Source organism: Rattus norvegicus, chromosome 1, assembly GCF_036323735.1.
Source record: "Rattus norvegicus strain BN/NHsdMcwi chromosome 1, GRCr8, whole genome shotgun sequence".
NCBI lineage: Eukaryota > Metazoa > Chordata > Mammalia > Rodentia > Muridae > Rattus > Rattus norvegicus.
Window position 1 is genome coordinate 168,622,753 of NC_086019.1, and position 22,189 is coordinate 168,644,941.

Below are 22,189 nucleotides of genomic sequence, written 5' to 3' on the forward strand. Positions count from 1 at the left end.
TTCCTGGGTCTTGTCTTGACTATTCATACTCCTTCTTGTGTCCCAGATAGCAGTCATGGTCCTGAGCAGTCCTTTAACTGTTGTATCACAGGTTCTTGATCCATAGGCAAAGAGGTTCTATATAGTTGAGTTAGAATGCTCATTCTGCTCTTGGACAGTCTCCTGCAGTGTCTGGCATGCTGATAGAACTAAAATGCATTTCCTATTGCAGCCTCTGGCTTTCACATATTATTTGGTTCTGATTCAAAGTGTCTTCCCTGCATTCTACAGGTATTCTGATGCCAGATTTTGGTGTATAGCTCTATGACACACGCTCTTGTGTTTTCTCAAGACGTCAAACCACAAGAACAGTATTTTAAAAGTATTTTTAAAACACTCTTGGTGTCCTAGCAGCAGAGGTGAGTAGAGTCTCTTCCTCCCCATGCCAGTGCTGCCCTTTGCTTCTTTTGTCTCCTTTCAACCACCTCTTTTTCTACTCTTAATATTTTCTAGACTTTCCTAGGCTCTGTCTCGAGTTCAGTTGTTGGCTCTTGTATTCCTTTTTGATCATTCCATACATGTATACAACAACATGATTATTCTCCCCCCAAATACCCACCTCTAAAACTTACATATAAGTCCATGTAACACTGCCCATATGTCATGAAGATAATATTCACCCTTGTCTGTGGTTCTGTTGTGAATGAAATGCAACTTTTTACCTCTTAAACATTTGTTTCATGGAATATAGACACGTTATAGGCGATAGGCCAAATGTGTTCATGACATGATCAGTATACAAACTCATTTCAGATATGAATATCTCTTCATAGACAACCTTTATGGGAACATTTTAAATATGTTGACTATGGTTGAAGAAAAGCATTGCTATAAAAGTATGTTGCCATCCACATCCCTAAGTTATTGAACCTCAATTTTTTTAAAATACACAAATCAATTGTTATGTGTTTTCTTTTTAAAAAGATTCATTGGTTGTTTTTTTTTCTTTTTTCTTTTTTTATTTCTTGACTTGCACCACATGCATGCAGTTCCCATAGGGTTCAGAATAGAGCAAATGATCCTTTGGAACTGAGGATGCAAATGTTTGTGAGGCACCAAACCTTGGTCCTTTTCAAGAACAGCCAGTGCTTTCAACCTCGAAGCCATTTCTTTTGCACCTGGTATATATTTTTTGATGTATTAATAATAAGTTTATGTTCAATATGTTATTTAGCAAGATGCTCATGGCTTTCTAGTCACAAACAGAAACACATTTTGACTCAAAAGACAAGAGCAGTGCACTTTTGGAAAAACAGTATTCTTCACACCATGGTTAAAACCTCATATTGCAAACTCAGAAAGTAACAATTTTTAGGGTTTTCAGATTCCAGGTGGCTATTGACAGAAACATAGAAGTGTGGAAGATACAGAAGGCTTGAAGATTGGCACAAGAGCAAAACCAGAAATTCTGATGCCACTTTGCTGCCACTAGAATGATGCTGCAGACTTTATATGTTGGGTGTTCAGAAAGTGGTAAAGTGTATTATAATTATTAAAATGCAAATAAGGACTTCCATGCAAATCTCAATTCTGCTCATTAATAGCAGTGTGATAGTCTAATATTCATTAGCTTACCAGCCTTTCAGTGTCTGCATTGGCCTAACTCAATACCTGTTATTTAAACTATTGACTTCATAGTTACTTTGAGAACAAATGAGCATACTGTATTTATGGTTAATAGAATGGTCAATGGCTATTGTGGTTGATGTAATTGTTAAATTTTTTTAATTAAAATAGTCAAAACTTCAAAAGAAAACAGGTACAGAAGACGACATAAGAAATCCCCATTTCACACATAAGTACCTTGAGTTTAGAGAACCTATGTAAGGATGCTGTACAAGTGAGTAGAAAAGAAAAAAAGAAAGCTGAGGAGGAAGTGGGAGAAGGAGCCAGGACTGAAAAATTATCAATGAGCAGCAGCTGTCTGAAGGTCCACTATTGTGAGATGCAGTTATCAAAGGGGATAAATACCCAAAATCTGATGATATCTGGTGGTGTCTTGAAGGAAAATAGCCCCATTGACTCACAGGGACTGGCATTTTTGGGGATGTGGCCTTGTTAGAGAAGTTGTATCCTTGCGGAGGAAGTGTGTCACTGGTAGTGGAGTTGGGGGGGGGGCTTTTTATTTTTAAAATCTCAAGCTAAGGCAAGTGTTACTCTTCCTCCTGCCTGCTAATCTGGATGTAGGATTTTCACCTGCTGTCTAAGACCATGTTTGCCTTCATACCCATGCTTCCTGCTGGACTAACAATGGACTAACCCTCTGAACTGTAAACCAGCCCCAATTAAATATTTTCCTCTACAAGATTTGCTGTGGTCGCGGTGTCCCTTCAGAGCAATAAAACCCTAAGATGGGGAGGGGAACACCCACAGAGAAGGGGAGGGGGCGGGGCTAGGGGGATGCTGGCCCGGAAACCGGGAAAGGGAATAACACTCGAAATGTAAATAAGAAATACTCAAGTTAATAAAAAAATTAATATCAAAAAAGGAAATATAATATATACAGAAAAGCCCCTAAGATAACACTCAAGGCCCTTCCCTATTCAGCCTCTGACTACAAATCCGACCATACCGTGTTGTTCCTTCATTCTACAAATGAATGTGGAATCCTGATTGTTGCTACTTAGCCATTATCTTTGCTTATATAGTTTGTTTTTTTAATTAATTCCTATCTGCTGCTTCTTAAACATCTGCATACATTCAGGATTTGCCTCATATCTTTCTTTGCAGTAAAGTCTTTACTCACCTCTGAAATTAATAAGTGATTATCTTGAATATTACAATAATCTGCATGTTACAATTAACATGTGCTCGTTTTAAGGTGGTCATTCTTTTACCTTTTCTATTCTATACTCAATTAGGAATTAGCTATACTTTGTGAAATCCCTTATTTTCTGTGTCTATCACAGAGTCAGTCATACAGAACATACTCAGAAAAACTTGGTAGCCAATATTGTTAATATGATAACATACTCGAGGTCAATGAATGAAAGATTCTCCCTAGAAAACTAACCACCTATGTTTTGAAGTGGAACGTGGGAAATCATATGTAGAGCGATTTCTCTGCTGACTGTGATGTGCAGAAGTAATCAGTATTGATACTAGCTATTCATAACAGTATCAGTTTAGTTAATTTTCTAGTGTTTATCAGAAGCCATGCTGTGGAGGATGTAGAAATCAACCTTGTGAAGGAATAAGTTGAATGGAGAGAAAGGGTCCACAGTCTCATTCGACTCCTCAAAGAGTCCTGATCTGCCACACATGGCATTAGATCTAAAATGGCTCCTGGCTCATCTGTGAGACAGCAAAAAGGAATCCCATCAGGGTGGTGGCTGCTTTCCCCAATTCTCATGGAATTCCTTACATGTGACAATACTTCCCCTAATCCTCCTGAGTTACTTCATTGGGCAGTAGTTTCTTTGGAGCATAGTGATGATGTGGCAAGATACGATTGGCCAAGGATTTTGGGGCTTGAGATTGGCACAAAAACTGTGTATAAATTTATGGGCCAGGTAATAAACTCAGCTCTGAACCCTTATGCTGCTGTCTGTGGTTGGATTACCCAGGAATTTGTCAAGTAACTCTGTTGCCTCTCACCCCCATCTTTCATCCTATTCCCACGTCTGCTGTCCAACCAGGATACCCCCAAGAGTCTTGTGTGACAACAAGTGGGTGAGTGGACCTCTCCGAGAAAAATGGGCTATACTAGCTTTCTGAGAATGTGTGGTAAATCAAAGATCTTGAAAGGGATCTTGGAGAGCAGTCAACTGACAGGTTCTTAAAAAATGTTCTGGAATTAGGTCCATGGGTGTTAGCAGGCAAATTTTGTGATGAGCATACCTGGGAAGGGCTAGCAGCGCTGGTGCAGAGGAAGGAACTGGAGGAAGAGCTGCTTTGTGCTTTCTTCCTAGTAGTTGCGTCCATCCTGAGCTGCCTTTGCTGTTCTGTTCTAGATCCACAGTCCCTGCCTGTAGCGCAAGCCAGTTCCAGGGGTGACTCCCCAACGACATCCTCAGAAAGCTCAGAGAGCCCAATTGCCTCCACAGATAAGGAGACGGCCAAACCAGAAAATATTGTCATCTCTGTAGATAAAAGGGCAGCTCCATTTGGCCCCAATGTAATAGACTTTGAAAAGGAAAGTGGAGGGAAATCACCACATCAGTACCTCTGGCATGTAGCTAATAGGAATACATCTGAAACTAATACACATGAAACAACAGCATGACAAGTTCTGCCACCTGCCTCTGCTTCCTGGGGGAAAGGATGGAGAGTGAGCATTCAGGACACCTCTCCAATGCTTCCTCTTTAGGAGGCAAAGCTGAATTCCTCGTCAGCAGCACCTGTACCACTAGTTTTAGTAATGTTATATCCTCCTGTGCTATATCACTTGGCAGCAGCACCTGTACCAGCATTCTTACACCCTCCTGTGGGAAATGATTCCCCTACAGAGAACCTGGAACCTTATTCTGTGGAAGTGCTGAAAAGTATAGGAAGGTAGTTCCTGAAAATGGACTATGCTCTCCCTTTGTGGAGCAGACGCTTGAATCCAGGGCCACTACTCTGAATACTCTGAAGGATTGGTAGACTATGAGATTTATATTATCAGGGGTGAATTTCTACAATGGAAGGTGGAATTTTGTGATGGGGCTGAGATTCTCAGACAGAGTAACTTAGCTAGACAGGAAGCAATTCCACCTGGAGCTTTGCAGGGAGAGGATAATTACAGTGTCCCTTCTGCTCAAATATAGGACCATCAAGCTACTTTTATCAGGTCCACCCTTCATGCCAGGAAAGTTAATGGAGGTGCTAAGGTACTACTCAGAGGCCTGAAGCAAACCAATGAATAGTTAACAGATTTTACATATTGTTTCCAAGAAACTGTTGGCCATTTGGAAAAATCATCATGTGGTCATTGAAGCTTTTGCTAAGGAGCTTATCTGAGAAGGGGCTATTACCAAGGTCCAAATAACTATTTTGCTCCTATCCACAGTGGGGAAATAGAGGACTGGATCAACTCAACCTGAGATAACAACAGGGAATAGTTAAGGAAATACAGAAAGCCTAGCAGCTGCCTTGACCATGCACCTAAAGGTAAGAAAAAGAAGAGAAGAAAGGTTGTGTGTTGGAGCTGTGGAGGCCAGGGACATCTTGCTAGGCAATGTCCAAACAGTGCAGGAAAAGAAAAAGACCCCCTTTGTTTTGCCCTAAATGCAGAAATGGGTTTCCCTGAGACAAGGATTGCCTATCAAAACCCACCAGGGATGGGCAATCTTTAAAAAAAAAACAAAAACAAAAACAAAAATCTTCCAGCTGTGCAACCCCAGTCCCTCCAGTAAGGAGAAAACAAATTCCTTAAATATTAAGGACTATTTTTTTTATAGATCATAATCAAGACAGACTGAGACTCAGGCTAGAGGATACCATACTTGGGGACATAATTGACAAAGGAGCAGAATGCACTTGCTTCTGAAAAGAAGCGTTACTAGCATTCTGGAAACTCAACTCGAAATAAGGACTGGGTCAGTTGCTGGGTCAGGAAGAGGGGCTGGGTGTTCACCATGGCTGGACAAAGCACTGCCTCCTCCCATGTTCAGGGAATCCTCCTCCACCCAGGCCTGCCCCCACCCCTCTTTTCCTTTCACCAGGGCAGGATAGCAGGTCAACCTCGAACAGGTGGTCTGGGGAAATCAACTCGGCAAGAGCAGGCAACACTGGCAGTGTGGCCACAATGCTGAAGACCATGTTTCTGCCTACTTCCTAGTGTCAATCGCTGGCCTCCTCTACATGCTGGTGCAGTTTGGCTGGCCTTGTGACTCCCTCCATTTAGGCAGCAGCTGAGCAGCAGCAGCAGGGGGACCTGAGGATTTTCCCAGTGCAAGCTGATCTCAGTTGCTCACCCTCTGCTTCAGCTCAGTCCCTGAAGCCAAGGCCCTGCCTACTATCTTATGACCTTACCCTCCAAGGGTCAGTGGCTTAGGGAAGGTGAGCCAGACTGGGTCTGGCCAAGAGGAGTAAAACATTGAAACAAGGTACTGGACTGGCTCTGTATCAAAAGGGGGTAGGTACTGTTGTAGGTAAGAAGGACCCAACACTTCTAGGGTCCTAAGGAGTTGTATATTTTGCTGGTTATGACAGCTCCTACAGCCAGGAGTTCTTTAAGGACATGCATTCAAAAGGGTTCCAATCCCCCTAAAGCTAACATGGACCTCTGACAAATACTAAACTGGATTCCCTTGGCAACATCTTTCCTGGTGCTTAATTCTCTTTAACCCTTCTGAATCGTTACCCAGACTTAATTGTAATGCCCTTTACTCAGTATCTGCCTTCATGGGCATTTAAGTTTTCACCCTATAGCTCAGGTATTTTTGCTAGCTCTCATGGGAAGTTAGAAAATCATTTCCTTAAACATATTTTTCCCATCGTTCCTATGATGACTGTGCTTTATTTCCTTGCTAGTTATCCTGGGAATTTAAATAATTATTTCCCTAAACATTAAATTTTCTCCATCTTTCCTATGGTGAGTGTATCCCATAGGCACATTATTTTTGAGATTTCTTTTTTACAGGCTTCTTCCGGCTTCACAGATGCTTCTAAGAATGGTTTTGGTTACATCAAATATAGCTCTAATAATGGTCCTCCAAAAATATTTAAGCAATACTTCAATTGTTCAGATCAATTAGGTGAATTGATGGCCATTTTAACTCTATTAAGGGATTGGCCAGGATCTATCAACATCTTCAGTGGTAGCCAATATGCCAACAATGTAACTAGAACTCTACTCTTAGCTTCTGTCAAGCCCTCAGGTGAACCCTTCCATTTGGCTATGATCCAATTACAATCATTGAGGAAAGGGTCTTGCTCACCTTTTTCTATCCAACATATTTTTTCTCATCTTAAACTCCCAGGTATAATAATCTCTCAAGGCAGCCAAGAGGTGGACCAGCTGGTTTTTACCTTTTTGTCATTTCCCCCTTAGAACAAGCTCCTTCCCTACAGACATCCTTCCACAATTCTGCCCACTCGTTAGTTACATAGACCTTTCACTAATTGTACCCCAGTCTCATGCAAACGTTTAGTGTATGCTTGCTCAGCCTGCAGCCCACTCCTTCCTTTGATACCACTACCCCCTCCCAACACATTAGTCACTGCAGAAATAGGTATATCCTCTCTCACTTAGTCTAGACAAGGCAGCCCAGAGGAGAGGGATCCACTGGCAGGTAACAAATTCAGAGACAGCCCCCTGCACATGTTGTAGGCAGGACAAGTTTTAGCTTTAAGGTTTTGTGAGAGGGTTACTGTCCTTATCACTCCACTGAAAGTCTTGCCTGGCTACAAGAAGTGGCCACTTCAAGATCCATATACCTCACTGCTAGGAGTTTCAATTAGTGTTACCCTGATAGATACTCTGGGGGCTACCCTGTCCCAGGTCTCTTTTCATTCCACAGAAAAGAGATAAAAACAGAAATTGATCCACAAATTCTTCAACCTAAATTTTGTCATGACTACAAGATGTGTAGGGAGAAAGATAAAGCAGAGATGGAGGAAATGGCCAACCAATGATTGGTCCAAATTGAGACCCATCCCATGGGCAAAACTCAATCCCTGACACTATTAATGATATTCTGTTATGGTTGCAGACAGGATCCTAGCATAACTGCTGAGAGGCACCACCCACTAGCTGACCAAAACAGATGCAGAGACCCATACCAAATATTAGATGACTCCTGTGCAAGAGTCAAAGGGAACTAGATGAATTGCATCTTTCCTGAAATTATTCACTTCTGTTCACACTTTAAGATAATTACTTGTATTTTGGGTTTTGTTGTTTTATTTTGTTTTCTTTCAGCAATGCTACTCTTGTATCCGCTAAGCAATTTGATTATAATCTCCCGAATCTGCTTGGTCTTGACTCTATAAACAATTGGGTTCATGGTAGGGGGCAATAGCAGGTAGAGTTTGGCCACTCTGATGTGGATGTGATGGGGTGTCCTCCAAAATGATGAGTGAAGAAAGAAAAAAAGGCAGCCTCATAAGTGATCACGATAGCACAGATGTGAGATGTACAAGTGCTAAAGGCCTTGTGACAAGCATTAGCAGAGGACAGGTTCATTACTGCTCTCAATATCATTGTGTATGTCACAGTGATACAAAATATGTCAAATGCACAAACAACAAGAGCAACTTACTGTTGCGTGTAGTTTCAAAAACACGTTACTGCCTTAGCCCAGAAGCTGTGACCCATGCTCTAAATCCTCCTGGATTCTCTTTTGTTCTTCCTCGTTTAGTTCCACCAGCCTGCCTTGCTCCAGGAAAACAACTGCTCCACCAGCTCACTCCTGGGACCCTTGACCCAGGAAGGGTCGTGTTACCAAGCCCCACTCAAGACCTTTGATTCCACCGATAAAAAACATACACTCAGCTTTATTACTTTAGAATTTGCCTGCTAGTGCAATTGCTGGGCTCAAACACCTCCTGCCTGGAAATTCCTGCCCTTAACAATTTATTACTCCATCTCTCCTTACCCCCTAAGCTTAAAGGCTTGCATCAGCTAGCCCTCGACTACCTCCTTAGCCATCCACTGATGTCACAGGCCACTGGTTCTAACTTCCCCAAGATCTTACATGATTGTTGTGTGCCTCTCATTATAAAGCCTGGCCAAAGAGCCCCCTCTATTTCCCAGACTCTCCTTTTCCTCTTGGCTCCTATACCTTTTACTCAGCAATTGGCTCCTGCCTTCTTTATTGACAAAATCAAGAATGAATTAGGGAACCAGACCTTAGAATCAGCACCTCCCCCTACAACTAACAGACCATAGACTGCATTGATCTTGACGTTGCCACAGGATATATTGGCCACAGACATGTGGTCACAGTAGGCATGAGGGATGAGTCTTCCTCAACAATAGGACAGGCACTTGGTGAGGAAAGTGAAAGGGAGGATGAATGACACACTCTTCAAGAAAGTAGCAAGACTCACTTTGGAATCACAGGGTTGGTCAGGATGGTCCCATAGCGCAAAGGGTAGCAGATGGCCACATAGCGATCCAGGGCCATGAGCATTAGCATGCCAGACTCTGTTGCTGTGAAGGTATGCACAGAGACCATCTGGGCCAGGCAAGCTTTAAATCCAATCTTCTTGAGGTTGAACCAGAATATACACAGCATATTGGGCATTGTGTCTGTGCTCCTGTGCTCAAAATGACATTATTGAAGGAGAATAAGACCAGCAAGTAGTACATGGGCCGGTGCAGAACCTCCTCATGGCCAATGAGGTAGATAAGCCCACAGTTCCCCACCACAGCAATTATGTACATGAGGCAGAATGGCAGTGAGATCCAGACATGTGCATCTTCCAGCCCAGGAACACCATTGAGGATAAAAACTTCTGGGATCAGACTGGAGCTGTTGACTCCAGACATAATGGCTGACAGGATTATACTCAGTAATAATGTCAGTGTCCTGGGGCAAAAAAGAAAAGAAAAGAAAAGAAAGGAAAAGGAAAGAAAATGTGACCAAATAGTTGACTTCTATGCGATCTCTGGAATGGAAGTAACTAAACTCCCTTGTAAACTATTCTCTCTAGCTTCATTCCTAAATCTGTTTTTCGAATCACAGACTTAGACACTGGCAAGTTGCTTAGTCACTCACACCCCATAATTATCTGTTTCCACTAAGATAATAATTTGATCCTGTTCTCAGTATTTGTAGTACTATACAACAGGATGATTTAAAATATTGTGCTAACTTTATGTATAGTGATTATTGAATAAATATCAACATCAAAACTCTTTTACTACCATTGTCATTAGATTCTGTCTTAATTTAGAACAGATAATCAGACCATTCTCATCTTGGTGGATATATGTCAATTTAAATGGATACTTTTTTTATCCTGCTCAAACTCTAGACTCATTGTGGGTATTCCAGGAAAATGATACTGTAAGGTTTAGAAGCATCCACTACAACACAGGATTGAAGTTTCAACTTCTGAAAGGAATGCCAATAAACTGAAGACTTTAAGAGTGATTTTATATTTCTGGATAAGAAGGCCACATGTGTTTTTCTTCCCCAAAGTAATATTCATGTATCATTTTCTTCATCATCAATTACACCATAATCACTTCATTCATTTTAATTTTCAACAGTAAGAGACTTTGGAAGTCATCCCAATTCACCTTAGAGTAAACAAAGACTAGACTCGTGAGCACGAGTGAGCATCAGGAATTCTATGACAATCAGATTCTATCTGCAGCCAGCATAGTTGGACCTTTTAAGGAATGTATTACCTTAACTTTGTGTCATTGATTGGCTCTTTTCCATGTGCTCTCTTGGGAGACCCAGAGAGAAGGATAGATCCTCTGGGAATCATGATAATTTTTGCACTTACTAATCTTAAACACTGGTGAAACCGAAGGAAACTAATATTATCATTTTTCAGAAGGCCTTTAGAACAGCACACATAAGATCTGCACAGGTTCAAACCAAATCAAATCCCAGCACCAAGAGGAGGAAGTGGATAAAAACACCTATCTTGGCCAGGATGCTATTTGCGACTGATACTTACTGTGAAAGGGAAAATCAATTTTCTCCAATAGAATGTTACTAAGAATGTCAACCACAGTCCAGGGCAGGCAGGCCTCATACCCAGTAGTAGATGACAAACATAAAATAGACAACGTGATTTTAGTTGTTTTGTTGTTGTGTTATTGGTGGTGGTTGTTTGGTTGTTGTTTTTTTGTTTGTTTGTTTGTTTGTTTTTTGTCCTTTTTGGGTTTTGTTTGTTTTTATCTTTGTTTTTGTTATTTGGGAAGGAGGTGTTCTGGAGGACCTGGGATTAGTTTCTAAGAAGAAAAAACATGACTAAAATATATTGTATGAAAAAAATAAATAAAAGTAGTGAAAATAATATTTAAGTTATGTGCTCTTCAATGTGTCATTTCTAATAACTCTGATAATCACAAAAATTATTTTTCATTTTATTTGTTTTATCAAAGGTTAACCGTACTACATTCTTATCATATACTATGTACACATGCATATGCATTCACATGAGTATACATAGACACATATGTACTCCTATTTCATAAGGTTTTGAAGAGTGAAAGAGACAGAGAAGGTGAGCTACACAATCATAAATATTGTAAAACATAACACAAAAATGTGTTCTATCTAGTTTACATTTATTCTGGGTTTATCAATTATTTAATGAATATATAGATTCACACATGTCTGCAAAATCACACATAATTGCTGTCATGGGGACTTGACAGCTAGTGCTATATATGTTTCCAGATGTTTTATTGGTTAGATTTTTCTCTGAAGCATTTTATTGAGCGGAGATTGATGCTGAATGGATTTGAAAAAAAATTAAGTGATGTCATTTTAGATAGTAAATATATGTCATTGTCATATTTGAAAAAAATTGATATTTGTAGATATACAAAAATTCGTTAACAATATTTAGTTCTTAGAAATCAAACATTTTAACCTTCAGACTAATTGAATTTAAAATCAATGAGACATACTTGTGTATAAAAGTGTCCTTCTTCCAGATACAACCTTTTTTTAAACTTCTCTCCATCCGTTTTTGCACATATGCTTTATCTCATGTTTTCCTTACCAGTGTGTCTATTCTCAGTACCCTGAAACATGGAATTGTTAAACATTCAGATCTGCCTCCCTCAAATTAAATCCAGTTTATAACCAATACAGTTAGTCATTTATATATTATGTCTCAAGAATAAGTAAATGAGTGAAATAATATCAAATACTATAGAAACCCAATGATCTATCCTCGCTACAACACAAATACACTTAATATATTCAATTTTCACGGAGCTTGAAATTTGAATATTCGAGGAAGAACAGAACTCTTGTACATTTAAAAAGGGAGAATATTTATAAAACTTGCAAATAATTAGAATTGGAATAGTCCACAAAATATCAAAATATAGCTTGTCATATATGTATCGCAGCACTGAATCCATATTTTCTGCATCAGAAACATACTCGATGTAAGAGTTTGTCCTTAACAGAGAGGAAAAAATTGTCCTAAATTACTGCAAGTTTGTGTTTTAAACACAAAACAAAGATTAACATTTAGCTTCCGTACATCATTTCATTATTTTCTATATACATAGAATTATGTATACACAAAACGATTTATACAGAATGGATACACTGCATGTTAAATTCTATATCTTATACTTTGGCAGAACATTCCTTAAGTTGCAAAGAATTCAGAACTTCTACAAATTAGATGACAATACTATTTCACTCATCTTTTATTAAAATTTTCTCAACTCTTTTCCCTATATATAAACAGTGTAACTAACTGGTCATAACATGCATTTGTTTTAGGTAATGCCTAGTTTGTCTCCAAGTAAAAACTTGATTATACTTTCCCGAATCTGCTTGGTCTTGACTCCATAAACAATTGGGTTCATGGTAGGAGGCAGGAGAAGGTAGAGGTTGGCCACTATGATGTGGATGTGGTGGGGAATAGTGTGCCCTCCAAAACGATGAGTGAATAAAGTAAAAAGAGCAGGCACGTAAGTGATCACAATAGCACAAATGTGAGATGTGCAGGTGCTGAAGGCCTTGTGACGAGCATCAGCAGAGGACAGACTCACCACAGCTCTCAGTATCATAGTGTAAGACACAGAGATACAGCAAATGTCAAACACACCAATCAATAGAGCAGCCATGAGACCATAGATTGCATTGGCCTTGACATTGCCACAGGATACCTTAGCCACAGACATGTGATCACAGTAAGTGTGAGGGATAAGGGTGCCTCTGCAATAGGGCAAGCGCTTGGTGAGGAGAGTGAATGGAAAGATGAGCATGACACTCCTCAAGAATGTAGCAAGACAAGCCTTGGCAATCACAGGGTTGGTGAGGATGGTGGTATATCGAAGAGGATAGCAGATGGCCACATACCGGTCCAGGGCCATGAGCATGAGCACACCAGACTCCATTGCAGTCAACATGTGGACAAAGAACATCTGGGCAAGGCAGGAATTAAATCCAATCTTCTTGAAGTTGAACCAGAATATGCACAGCATATTAGGCACTGTGGTTGTGCACAAGGTAACATCAGTGAAGGAGAGTAAGGCCAGGAAGTAGTACATGGGCCGGTGCAGAGCTTCCTCATGGCCAATGAGGTAGATAAGCCCACAGTTCCCCATCACAGCAATCATGTACATGAAGCAAAATGGCAGAGAGATCCAGACATGTGCATCTTCCAGCCCAGGAACACCATTGAGGATAAAGTATTCTGTGGTCACGCTGGAGCTGTTGGCTCCAGACATAATGGCTGCCAGGCTGAGAACATTTTATACTCAGTAATAATGTCAGTGTACTGGGAAAGAATATAAATTAAAGGTAAGTAGAGGAATTAGAATATAATTGATCCCCTTTAAATGAGAAAATTAAAAAAATTTTCAGGATTCTATATAACTTTACAGTTTATTTTTCAGCTGACACAGTATATGATACTGACCAGTTGATTCAATAATTTATCATTAAGCTTTCATTCTACAATGATACAATAAGTACATCAAGCTCAGAATGTTGATAAGACCATGAAAAGTATGCTTTTATACAATGTAGTGAAGATATCACTAATGAATATTCCACGAATGTAAGCAGTAATGGTCATTATTATTGTCCAGCCTATAACAAGAAATATTAGTTTCCATGGACTCCAAAAAATTAAAATTTTGTCCTAAGTGTGTGTGTGTGTGTGTGTGTGTGTGTGTGTGTGTGTGTGGAGAGAGAGAGAGAGAGAGAGAGCTAGATTTAGATATATAGATATATGTACATATACATTGATTTTGGAACAAAACCCATGGAAATCTTATATTTTCTGAGAGTCTGTTGTTACTAAAAGGTGACTAAGGTAGGTGACTAAGGTAGTGTCCCCTGGAATTTCTGTAAAAAATTTTATCCATGTGTTTGCAATGTACCCTAAATATCTCTATCCTAATATAGCTAGAGGGTACTAAAGCTGAGTCATCAAAAGGCCTGGAAATTTGCAGAGGTCTAACATGTTAGGTCTGCATTCTGCTTGCAGTTCAACTCTAATCAACAAGTGCAGAAATCCAACTGTCTCTCAATGCATAGTAAGAAAAATCTTCCCACACTGTCCATTGTATCACAGACAGGTAAGTCAAATGTAGCTCTTTCTTTGCCTTCTTCAATTTTGTCTCAAATTTCCCATGCTGTGTCTCTAGGCCAAAAAGTGATTTATGATTTTTTTCTTTCTTTTTTTTTTGCACTATTCATGGCACTAAAATGTATTCAAATGAACAAAAACCTAGGTTGCATGTTTTGCCCAGCCTAGCTGGCAGAGCTGCGTGTTTCCATCCTTTTTGATTCTTTCAGTTAATGCCACAGTTGAAATCAAAGACATGTCCCTCTTTTGTTGTGTTTCAGCATTCTGTTCTCCAGCTGTGCCAAATTCAAACCATGACCTCTGTCATCTGGCAGGGCCACTTGTGGCTCAAGGTCTCTAGGGACAAGGGAAGGTTAGGCTGCTAGGTTTCTTTATGGATTTTGTTAATGGAAAGCAACATAAGTGGACTTCAAAGATATCGATTGTTTTGGAAAAAATTAGAAATGGGTAATTTTGTTTCTTGATAATTTGGTCTAGCAACTGTTGATTCTGTGATCTTTTCTAATGTAAGTGCAAGTTTTTATAAATACTTTTTTTTGAAATTGACTCATATATGAACTCATCTTGTATGGTTCATAAAGAATGGAAGGTCTGGTAAACTCCCTGCTCATCACCATGACTATTCCTATCTTCTTGGAATGGAGGAAACTTTCTTATCCCCCACCCACAGCTGCTCAAAGCACCCATACTCTCAGCAGTAGTCCACTGAAATGCTGGCCTTGGAATAATGAAAGGAAAGTAGGAAAGAAGGAAGAAGAAAGCAGTCACAAAAGCCCACATGCTGTATTCTGAAATTTTACAATATACAGATCTATGGAGTTGGAAGACAGCTTAGTACCTGCCACTGGCTGGGGTTTGGGTTAGAGTGTGTTGTGGGAGACTGGAGAGATTCTGGCTAACACATATGCTGGCTTACTGGCAATGGACCATGTTGTATGTTGTTCATTATACAAAATGTGTTTTATACATATACTGATACTGTAATATATTGTGAGAATTTCTTTTTAAATGTCGTGCCATTGAAATAAGAAACCAAAGTCCCCAAATAGATTTTTCTTTTTATTATAATAAAAAAATCCACCCTAGGTTGCTAAAAGACTATTCTCCAATAGTATAAGAGCTTCTTTTTATACCATACTTACAATAGACATATAGGAATCCTGACTATGAATTAAAGTTTCTTTGTAATACAAAATAGGAGGATAGACTTGCATTTGAAGAAGTAATGATTGTACAATTTTTAGACCCCTAAAGGGAATAAATCTATAGCACTACAAACTAGATATGTTAACACAGCAAAATGAGGATATACACTTTGCATGTACTTGATGTATATTAGCTCATATATATACTATATGTGAAAACTATATGCCATTATTGTCCTGATAATTTGATTGCATTTTAATTTGGGGAAGTATATAAATTAAGCAATTAGGCAAAGTTCCATACATTATGTTACTAATATTTCAGAGAAGGCTGGATCCTCTATTCAAACATAAATAACAGACAGAAATAAGGTTTTCCTTGTGTAGATGAGAAAACACAGGTGCAGAGTGACACCATTTAAGATGGTAAGGCAAGAATCACATGAATGTTTGAATTTTCTACCAAACATATAATGTTTGTGTCTATGATCATGAGTGATAGATCATAATACTTATGGGAAGTTTCATAAGCTGAGTATTACAAGTTTAACAGATCATAATGATGTAAGAACATGATTTTCAAATGCAAGACAGAGAAAATTTACCCTGAATTGTTACTTAAGGAAGAGACAGGACAGGTATGAGAAATGACAAAGAGTTATTCACTCACTGAGAGAACTCTCCACACAGCAATTGTCTATGAGATAGTTGCAGTCTCATCTGGGACTTTTTGGGAAGATGCTCTGTGGCCTGTGGCTGTGTGGCATTTTGCATAGGCAGATTTTTGCAGAAGGAACCTCCTTCAGCAAGTCCTTCCAATATCCTTACTATTCCAGTCTTGTTTTGACTCCCTCCACAAAGGACAGTTCTACTGGATGCAAATCTGAGCATATCTATCTATTAGTAAAGGTAAAGAAAACACATTTTCCCTATGAGAACCACTGACTAACTGAATTTCATTGTCTCCAATTAATTTCGAAGTCATTTTACTATTGCTTTACAACTGTGGAAGCCTTTCTATCCATTTCACCCAGGATAATGAAATGTACTATGGGGGTCAGTGGAACTCCTGTGCTCTACAACTCATGAGTTTCTTTGTCTTCATCTTTTTTCCATTTTCTGAAAACAAGAGTCATCAGAAGTCACTCAAACTTACCTCAGTGCTAAGAGAGACCAGAGCAGTATCCATGACCAAGAGCCTAAGCATGAGGGGTTCTACACCCACCCAGCATTCCTGCATCATTTTCAAGTTCTCCAGCCTGGAGAGTGTGCACTTGATTGGGTCTTTGTAGTTCCATGTCTCATAAGACTGTGGTTGGAGAGAGAACATCCTTTGGGACATCTGAGATAATTTTGGCATTTAATCCTCAGGCACAGATGAAACTAGGAGGAAATTATACCCAAGTTACAGTTTCTCTCTCAGGTGTAGATTCTGGAAGAATTTTATTTTTAAAGCTTTTATTTATTGTATATGAGTACACTGTAGCTGTCTTCAGACACACCAGATCTCATTACAGATGGTTGTGAGCCACCATGTGGTTGCTGGGATTTGAACTCAGGACCTCAGGAAGAGCAGTCGGTGCTCTTAACCACTAAGCCATCTCTCCAGCCCCCATGGAAGAATTTTAATAGACAGAAATAACTATCTTTTATTTTATTTACCTTGTTAATAATCCAATCTCATGACATTGTAATACCCATTGCATATATGCATATGTGTACATATGTACCTTTTAATATATATACATGTATAATCACATGTATTGGATAGTTTTGAAAAGAGATACATAATAAGGACAATAAGATATAATATATAAGTTGATATAGAAAAAATATTACTAGTTTATATTTTATGTTTATTGATTAAATTAATTAATAAGACAGGCCTGTCTTGCCACCATGAGGCACAGGCCAGATGTGGTTGCAACTCTAATCAACAGGTATGTGGTGGAGAGGTAGGAGGGAAAGAAGATGTGCAGCTTGTAGTTTATTAAGAGAGGCAGAGGGTTGGGGATTTGGCTCAGTGGTAGAGCGCTTACCTAGGAAGTGCAAGGTCCTGGGTTCAGTCCCCAGCCCCGGAAAAAAGAAAAAAAAAGAAAAAGAAAAAAAAAAAGAGAGGCAGAACTATAGACACATTGGCAGTCACAAATAGCCTGATTTTCACATGGCCTGCAATGCCAATTGAGACCATGGTGCTATCTGGAATCCTGCTGCAGCTGAGGGGCCATATCTGAGTCTGTGGCATTTCAACAGCAGCAGGTGTCTGTGTTTATGTCTATGACCTCTGTTACCACCAAATGCCATGAGAAAGTTCATGGTCTGGGCTTCCAACTTGAGGCCACATTTATATCTGAGGGCCAAGCTAAATTGGTCCTGCCCTTTACCAGTCATTGAAGGGGACACCAGTGGTGGTATGGGCTTGAGGAAGCTGGGCCTCCCCTTCCTATTTAATGAATTTTGGAGAGCCTACCTCATCCCTCATTGGGCAGTATAAGAAAGCTGGCCCTGATGGCTTGAACATGGAAGAGTTTACCCAGGTGCTTTGGGAGGAGGAGTGTGAGCTAACCAACTCAATTACCACTCTGGACCAGATCCAATGCTTTGAGCTGGTCTACCCCAACATCTTGCCTACCTATAACTGCAAGCTGATAGAACTAGTGAAGGGTCTGCTCCTAAAGAAATAAAACTTCTAGATCTCCACAATTCAGGGCAATAGCAAAATATCCAAAAGGAGCCTTGTTGAGGATCCAATATTGATGGTGTAGCAGAAGCTGCCAGCTTCTGAACAGTTACTTGTTTCAATGATCATTTGTTGGTACAGCTCTTTGGTATACTGTGTGATACACTGAGATACACTGCAGCTTCCACAGTGAGATTTTTGTTTTATTTTGTTTTTAATTTAATTTTCATTGTTTCATTTATTTTGGTGAGAAAGTACAAGGGTGGAGGGTATGTGTGGAAGAACTGGGAAATGAGTGAAATTGGGGTACATAATTTGAAATTCACAAAGAATCAATAATTATGAATATTTAATGAGTACATGTCCATACCTCCGTATGAATAAACACTCAAAATACTTGTTTTGTTTATATTTGTGTCCCATACACCTGTATGTTTCAGTGGTTGGATTGTTTCCTACTGTCTCATTGTAAAGAAAAAGTGATACTAACAAGTTCCAAACAAGTTAAAATATTTTGTGTCATGGTGAATGTAGGGTTGGTGGAGTCCTGCATCCACTCTGCCACGGGGCAAGGCTGCTGCAGGCCGGAAGCTGGAGCTGACCGCACTTACTCCATGCTGTCATAGGGTGGGTGTCAGGCCAGAGGGAAGCCCTGTGGGGAATCACAGTCTGAGGTACCAGGCCTGCAAGGAGGCCAGAAATGTTTGGTTCTCATTGCTTTTAGATACCTAGGTGCCACTGGGTGCTGCTGAAGAGCCAGTAGAGACCTGCAGGCTGGATCTCACCCAGGGCTGGGCATGGAGTAGGGAGGTGGGGGTAAGGGGATGCTGTGGCTGGTCCCACAGGGAAGTCCTTGTCTTGATCACTGTAGGCTGCAGGCTTGGGCTTGACTTGACTTGGCTTGGTGCCAACCACGGCTGGGAGCACAGAGAGACCTTCTTTCTAGGTCAGATTAGCTCTGTAGCGAAGGCCTTCTCCATGCAGTAGATCTCGATGAAAGTCCATGGCTTTAGAAGCAGTCCATGGCTTTAGGGCATTTATTGTCATGGTGGAAAGTGGATGAGTAAAACCATTCCCCACTTCTCAGGGTGGGCCTGAGATTAAATATTTTTGCAGGGAGGATTGTCTGGGAAGAAAAGCTTATAGGCTAAGCCTCTAGGCCTATAGGAACCTCATTAAAATGGAGATCTGTCTTGAGCCTATGTGACCACAGGTCATGTCCTCGACCTGTGGAAGGACTTGGGGCATTGCCCTTACATGACTGATGGCCACAGATCTATGGAGGGCTGTGGCTAGCAACAGGGTCCTGGTGTCTGGAACTAGGTGAAGTATCTACCTTCTCTTCAGGGTCACCAGGGTTTCTGGTTTTAGCTCAACCAGGAACCAGGCTGCCTTTCATGGTCCCACAGTGAATGCATGCAGAATTTTTAACTCATTTTTTTGAGAATTTCATATATGCATATCATGTATTTTGATCAAGTCACTCCTTGTTTCCTCCTGCAGAGTCCTTGCTTATGTCTTCCATACCAATTTCTTGCAAAATTTCATGGGCTCTTTTGAAAAACCCATTTAGTTCCCTCACTGGTACCAATATGTACTAGAGCATGGATATGCTGTAAGGGGCTGCATTCCTATAAAAACACAAACAAGCAAAAAACACCCAGCTCTTCCCTTCACACCTGTCAACAATTGTCAATAGCTTTTCTGTAACTTTAACTTTTTAAAAGCCTAGTTTTAACAATGGTTCTTCAAAGCTTTAACCTCCCTTCTAGTCCGACACCCACAAGAGGTATGTGAAAGAAAGGATACAGGGGAAGTAGACCTGTTTAGAAATGGTTCCTTTTTTTTTTAATCATTCCATTTGTTTACCTCTCAAATGAGGTACTATTTCCTGGTTAGCCCCTCCACCACCCCCCCCCCCCGTTTCCATGCTATCCCACTTCCCTGCTTCCCCTCCAGCAGCCCCCCATCCCACATCCACCCTCTCCCCACCCTTTGCCTGTATGAGAGTGAAACTTCACTCCCAGAGAAACTTCCATCTACTTAGTCAAGAAATCACCAGTTCATTTTTCAGGTCAGCAGTGGCAGCTCGATCCATTCGCAAACACGTCACAGGTATACCAGCAGTCTAGTTCCATAGAGTCAGGAAAGCAAACATGAATCAGCAGCCATGGCATTACCTAGCAGAGGCAGCCAGGCCTCAGCCTCCGCAGGAGGGACCAAGGCCAACAGGAAGATCAGGAAAGTTTTCAGCTGCGCTGTTCTCAGTGAAGCGGAGATAGTGAAGACTCAAGACCAGTAAGTGTTTAGCTATGCGAGCAAGCCAAGCAAGCTCCTGTCACTCCTTTGAGTCCTTTTTATACTCTCTCCAAGCATCACATGTCCTCCACAGATCTTGCCTAACCACTAACCACATATCTTGCCTCAGCACATAAGTCTTAGGAAAACTCAACATGAGTCTGTCTTAGCTGATATCACTCTGCTAACTGGCCTGAGTCCAAGGAAGCAGCAAGAAACTGCAGCACACCTCCCCCAGAAGATTTTCAGTTCATTTCTCTCTATGAAGTCCTGACAAATGCAGCTCAACTATGCAGTGTAAGGCAGACTAATGCACTCATGTTGTTAGTGAAGAATCCTTCATTACATGTCCTTCACTTGCTTGCTTTAGCCGAACATCCTTTCCCTTCTGTCTGCTTCAGCAAAAAGTTTCTTCATGAGACTGTCTTAACCTTTCATCTGTGTCTCCTTTAACACAATGTACCTTCACGTGTTTGCATCAGCAAAACACTATCCAGCACAACTAACTTTCCAAAGAATCCTTAACTTTCCACTTCACACCTCTTTGCCCCAACTTCCTGATCTAGGCCAGATATTTTGTCTAGCTGAGTCTTGTGCAGGTCAAGTTTGCCAAAAGAACAATTGTTGTAGAAATTTTTAAACCCAATCTGGGGTTTCTACTCCACTTTGATCCCAGGTAAAAGACACACAACTTTTATTATTTACAATAAGCTTTAACAGCACAGGAGGAGCTCAGCAGATATCCACCCTCTATGCTATTAGAATCTACTTTTTTTTGATAGCCCTGAGTTATTACATACTGTCTTTTATTTGGGCTGCTCTTAATATCAATTGGCCGGCCTTCATGGCCCTATTTTTATGACTGTCCTATGGCAGCTTCTCCTCTTCCTCACCTTTTTCTCCCCAGACACCCAAGCAAAGGAAGCCTAATCCCCATCTGTGTCTTTTCTGTCCAAGTATTGTCTGTCAGCATCTTTATTTATCTATGAGCAATAACTCGGGAGCAAGGTCACATAGTAACTCTCTCGTCTCTGGGGCAACTGGGTCTCCAGGAACCACTATTAGCATTAGCACACAAGCAGTACCAGGCCAACCCACTACACACATTATGGACAGTCATGTTTCAATTTCTACTGAAAGCATATCAGTACCAATGCCTGTGATTCCAAGCCTAACAAACCAACTAAGAAAGTGTTAAATGCCACAACTACCTGACAAATTTCATTAATTCTGCATACATCACCTCTACGATCTGATGCTATCATTCTTAGATTTTATTAAAAACTTTGGGTAACAAAGGGATTTGTAGGAATGTTTATGCAACCTAGGTGTTATGAATAACTAGCATATGTATACAATGGCTTGTAATTCAGAGATAGTAGGTATATTTTTGTTATAATCTATACATTGTTGAGGGTTCACGATTGAATGCATCCCTTTTGTGCTAAAATAGATCTTTGTCTTTAGTACTGGTTTATAACATTGGCATTCCTATGAATATTTTTAAAATTGCAGTAGCTTGATGAATTGTTCCTTTAATGAGTATAAGGTAAATGTCTTTATTTTGTCAAGGTAGTTTTGGTTTGAAGTTTAGGTTTCAGTCATTAAACAAACAAACAAAACAAAACAAAATTGCAGACATGAGAAAACTTTTTACAAATAGTTGTTCTGGTTACTCCCCAAAACATTGTATATTATTAATGTATCCTGTTGTTGCTGCTCAGATATTGTAGGTGGGCTTCTATTGTTATAGATACTGTAAACTTAGAACAAAGGACTCAGTTGAGTCAAGCTGGATCTGACCATAAAGCTTCTTTTTACTGCTATAGCTTTCATAATTTCATAAAAC

The 22,189-nt window shown here is 40.1% G+C and overlaps 1 protein-coding gene and 1 pseudogene across 2 annotated transcripts; both read right to left on the reverse strand.

Annotated features, from left to right (window-relative positions):
- Or52n2d-ps1 (olfactory receptor family 52 subfamily N member 2D, pseudogene 1) lies at positions 8,839-9,457 on the reverse strand (annotated as a pseudogene).
- On the reverse strand, positions 11,003-16,547 carry Or52n2f (olfactory receptor family 52 subfamily N member 2F). 2 transcript variants are annotated; one of them, XM_063270213.1, is made up of 2 exons: positions 16,519-16,547; positions 11,003-13,401 (listed from the first exon to the last, which is right to left on the reverse strand). In XM_063270213.1, the coding sequence occupies exon 2, from the start codon at positions 13,349-13,351 to the stop codon at positions 12,395-12,397; it is 957 nt and encodes a 318-aa protein (XP_063126283.1). In that variant the 5' UTR covers positions 13,352-13,401; positions 16,519-16,547; the 3' UTR covers positions 11,003-12,394. The 2 variants fall into 2 exon arrangements, with proteins under 2 accessions (XP_063126283.1, NP_001001028.1); NM_001001028.1 differs by lacking the exon at positions 16,519-16,547 and having other exon boundaries at positions 12,395-13,351.
- Positions 16,548-22,189: the final 5,642 nt, after the last annotated feature.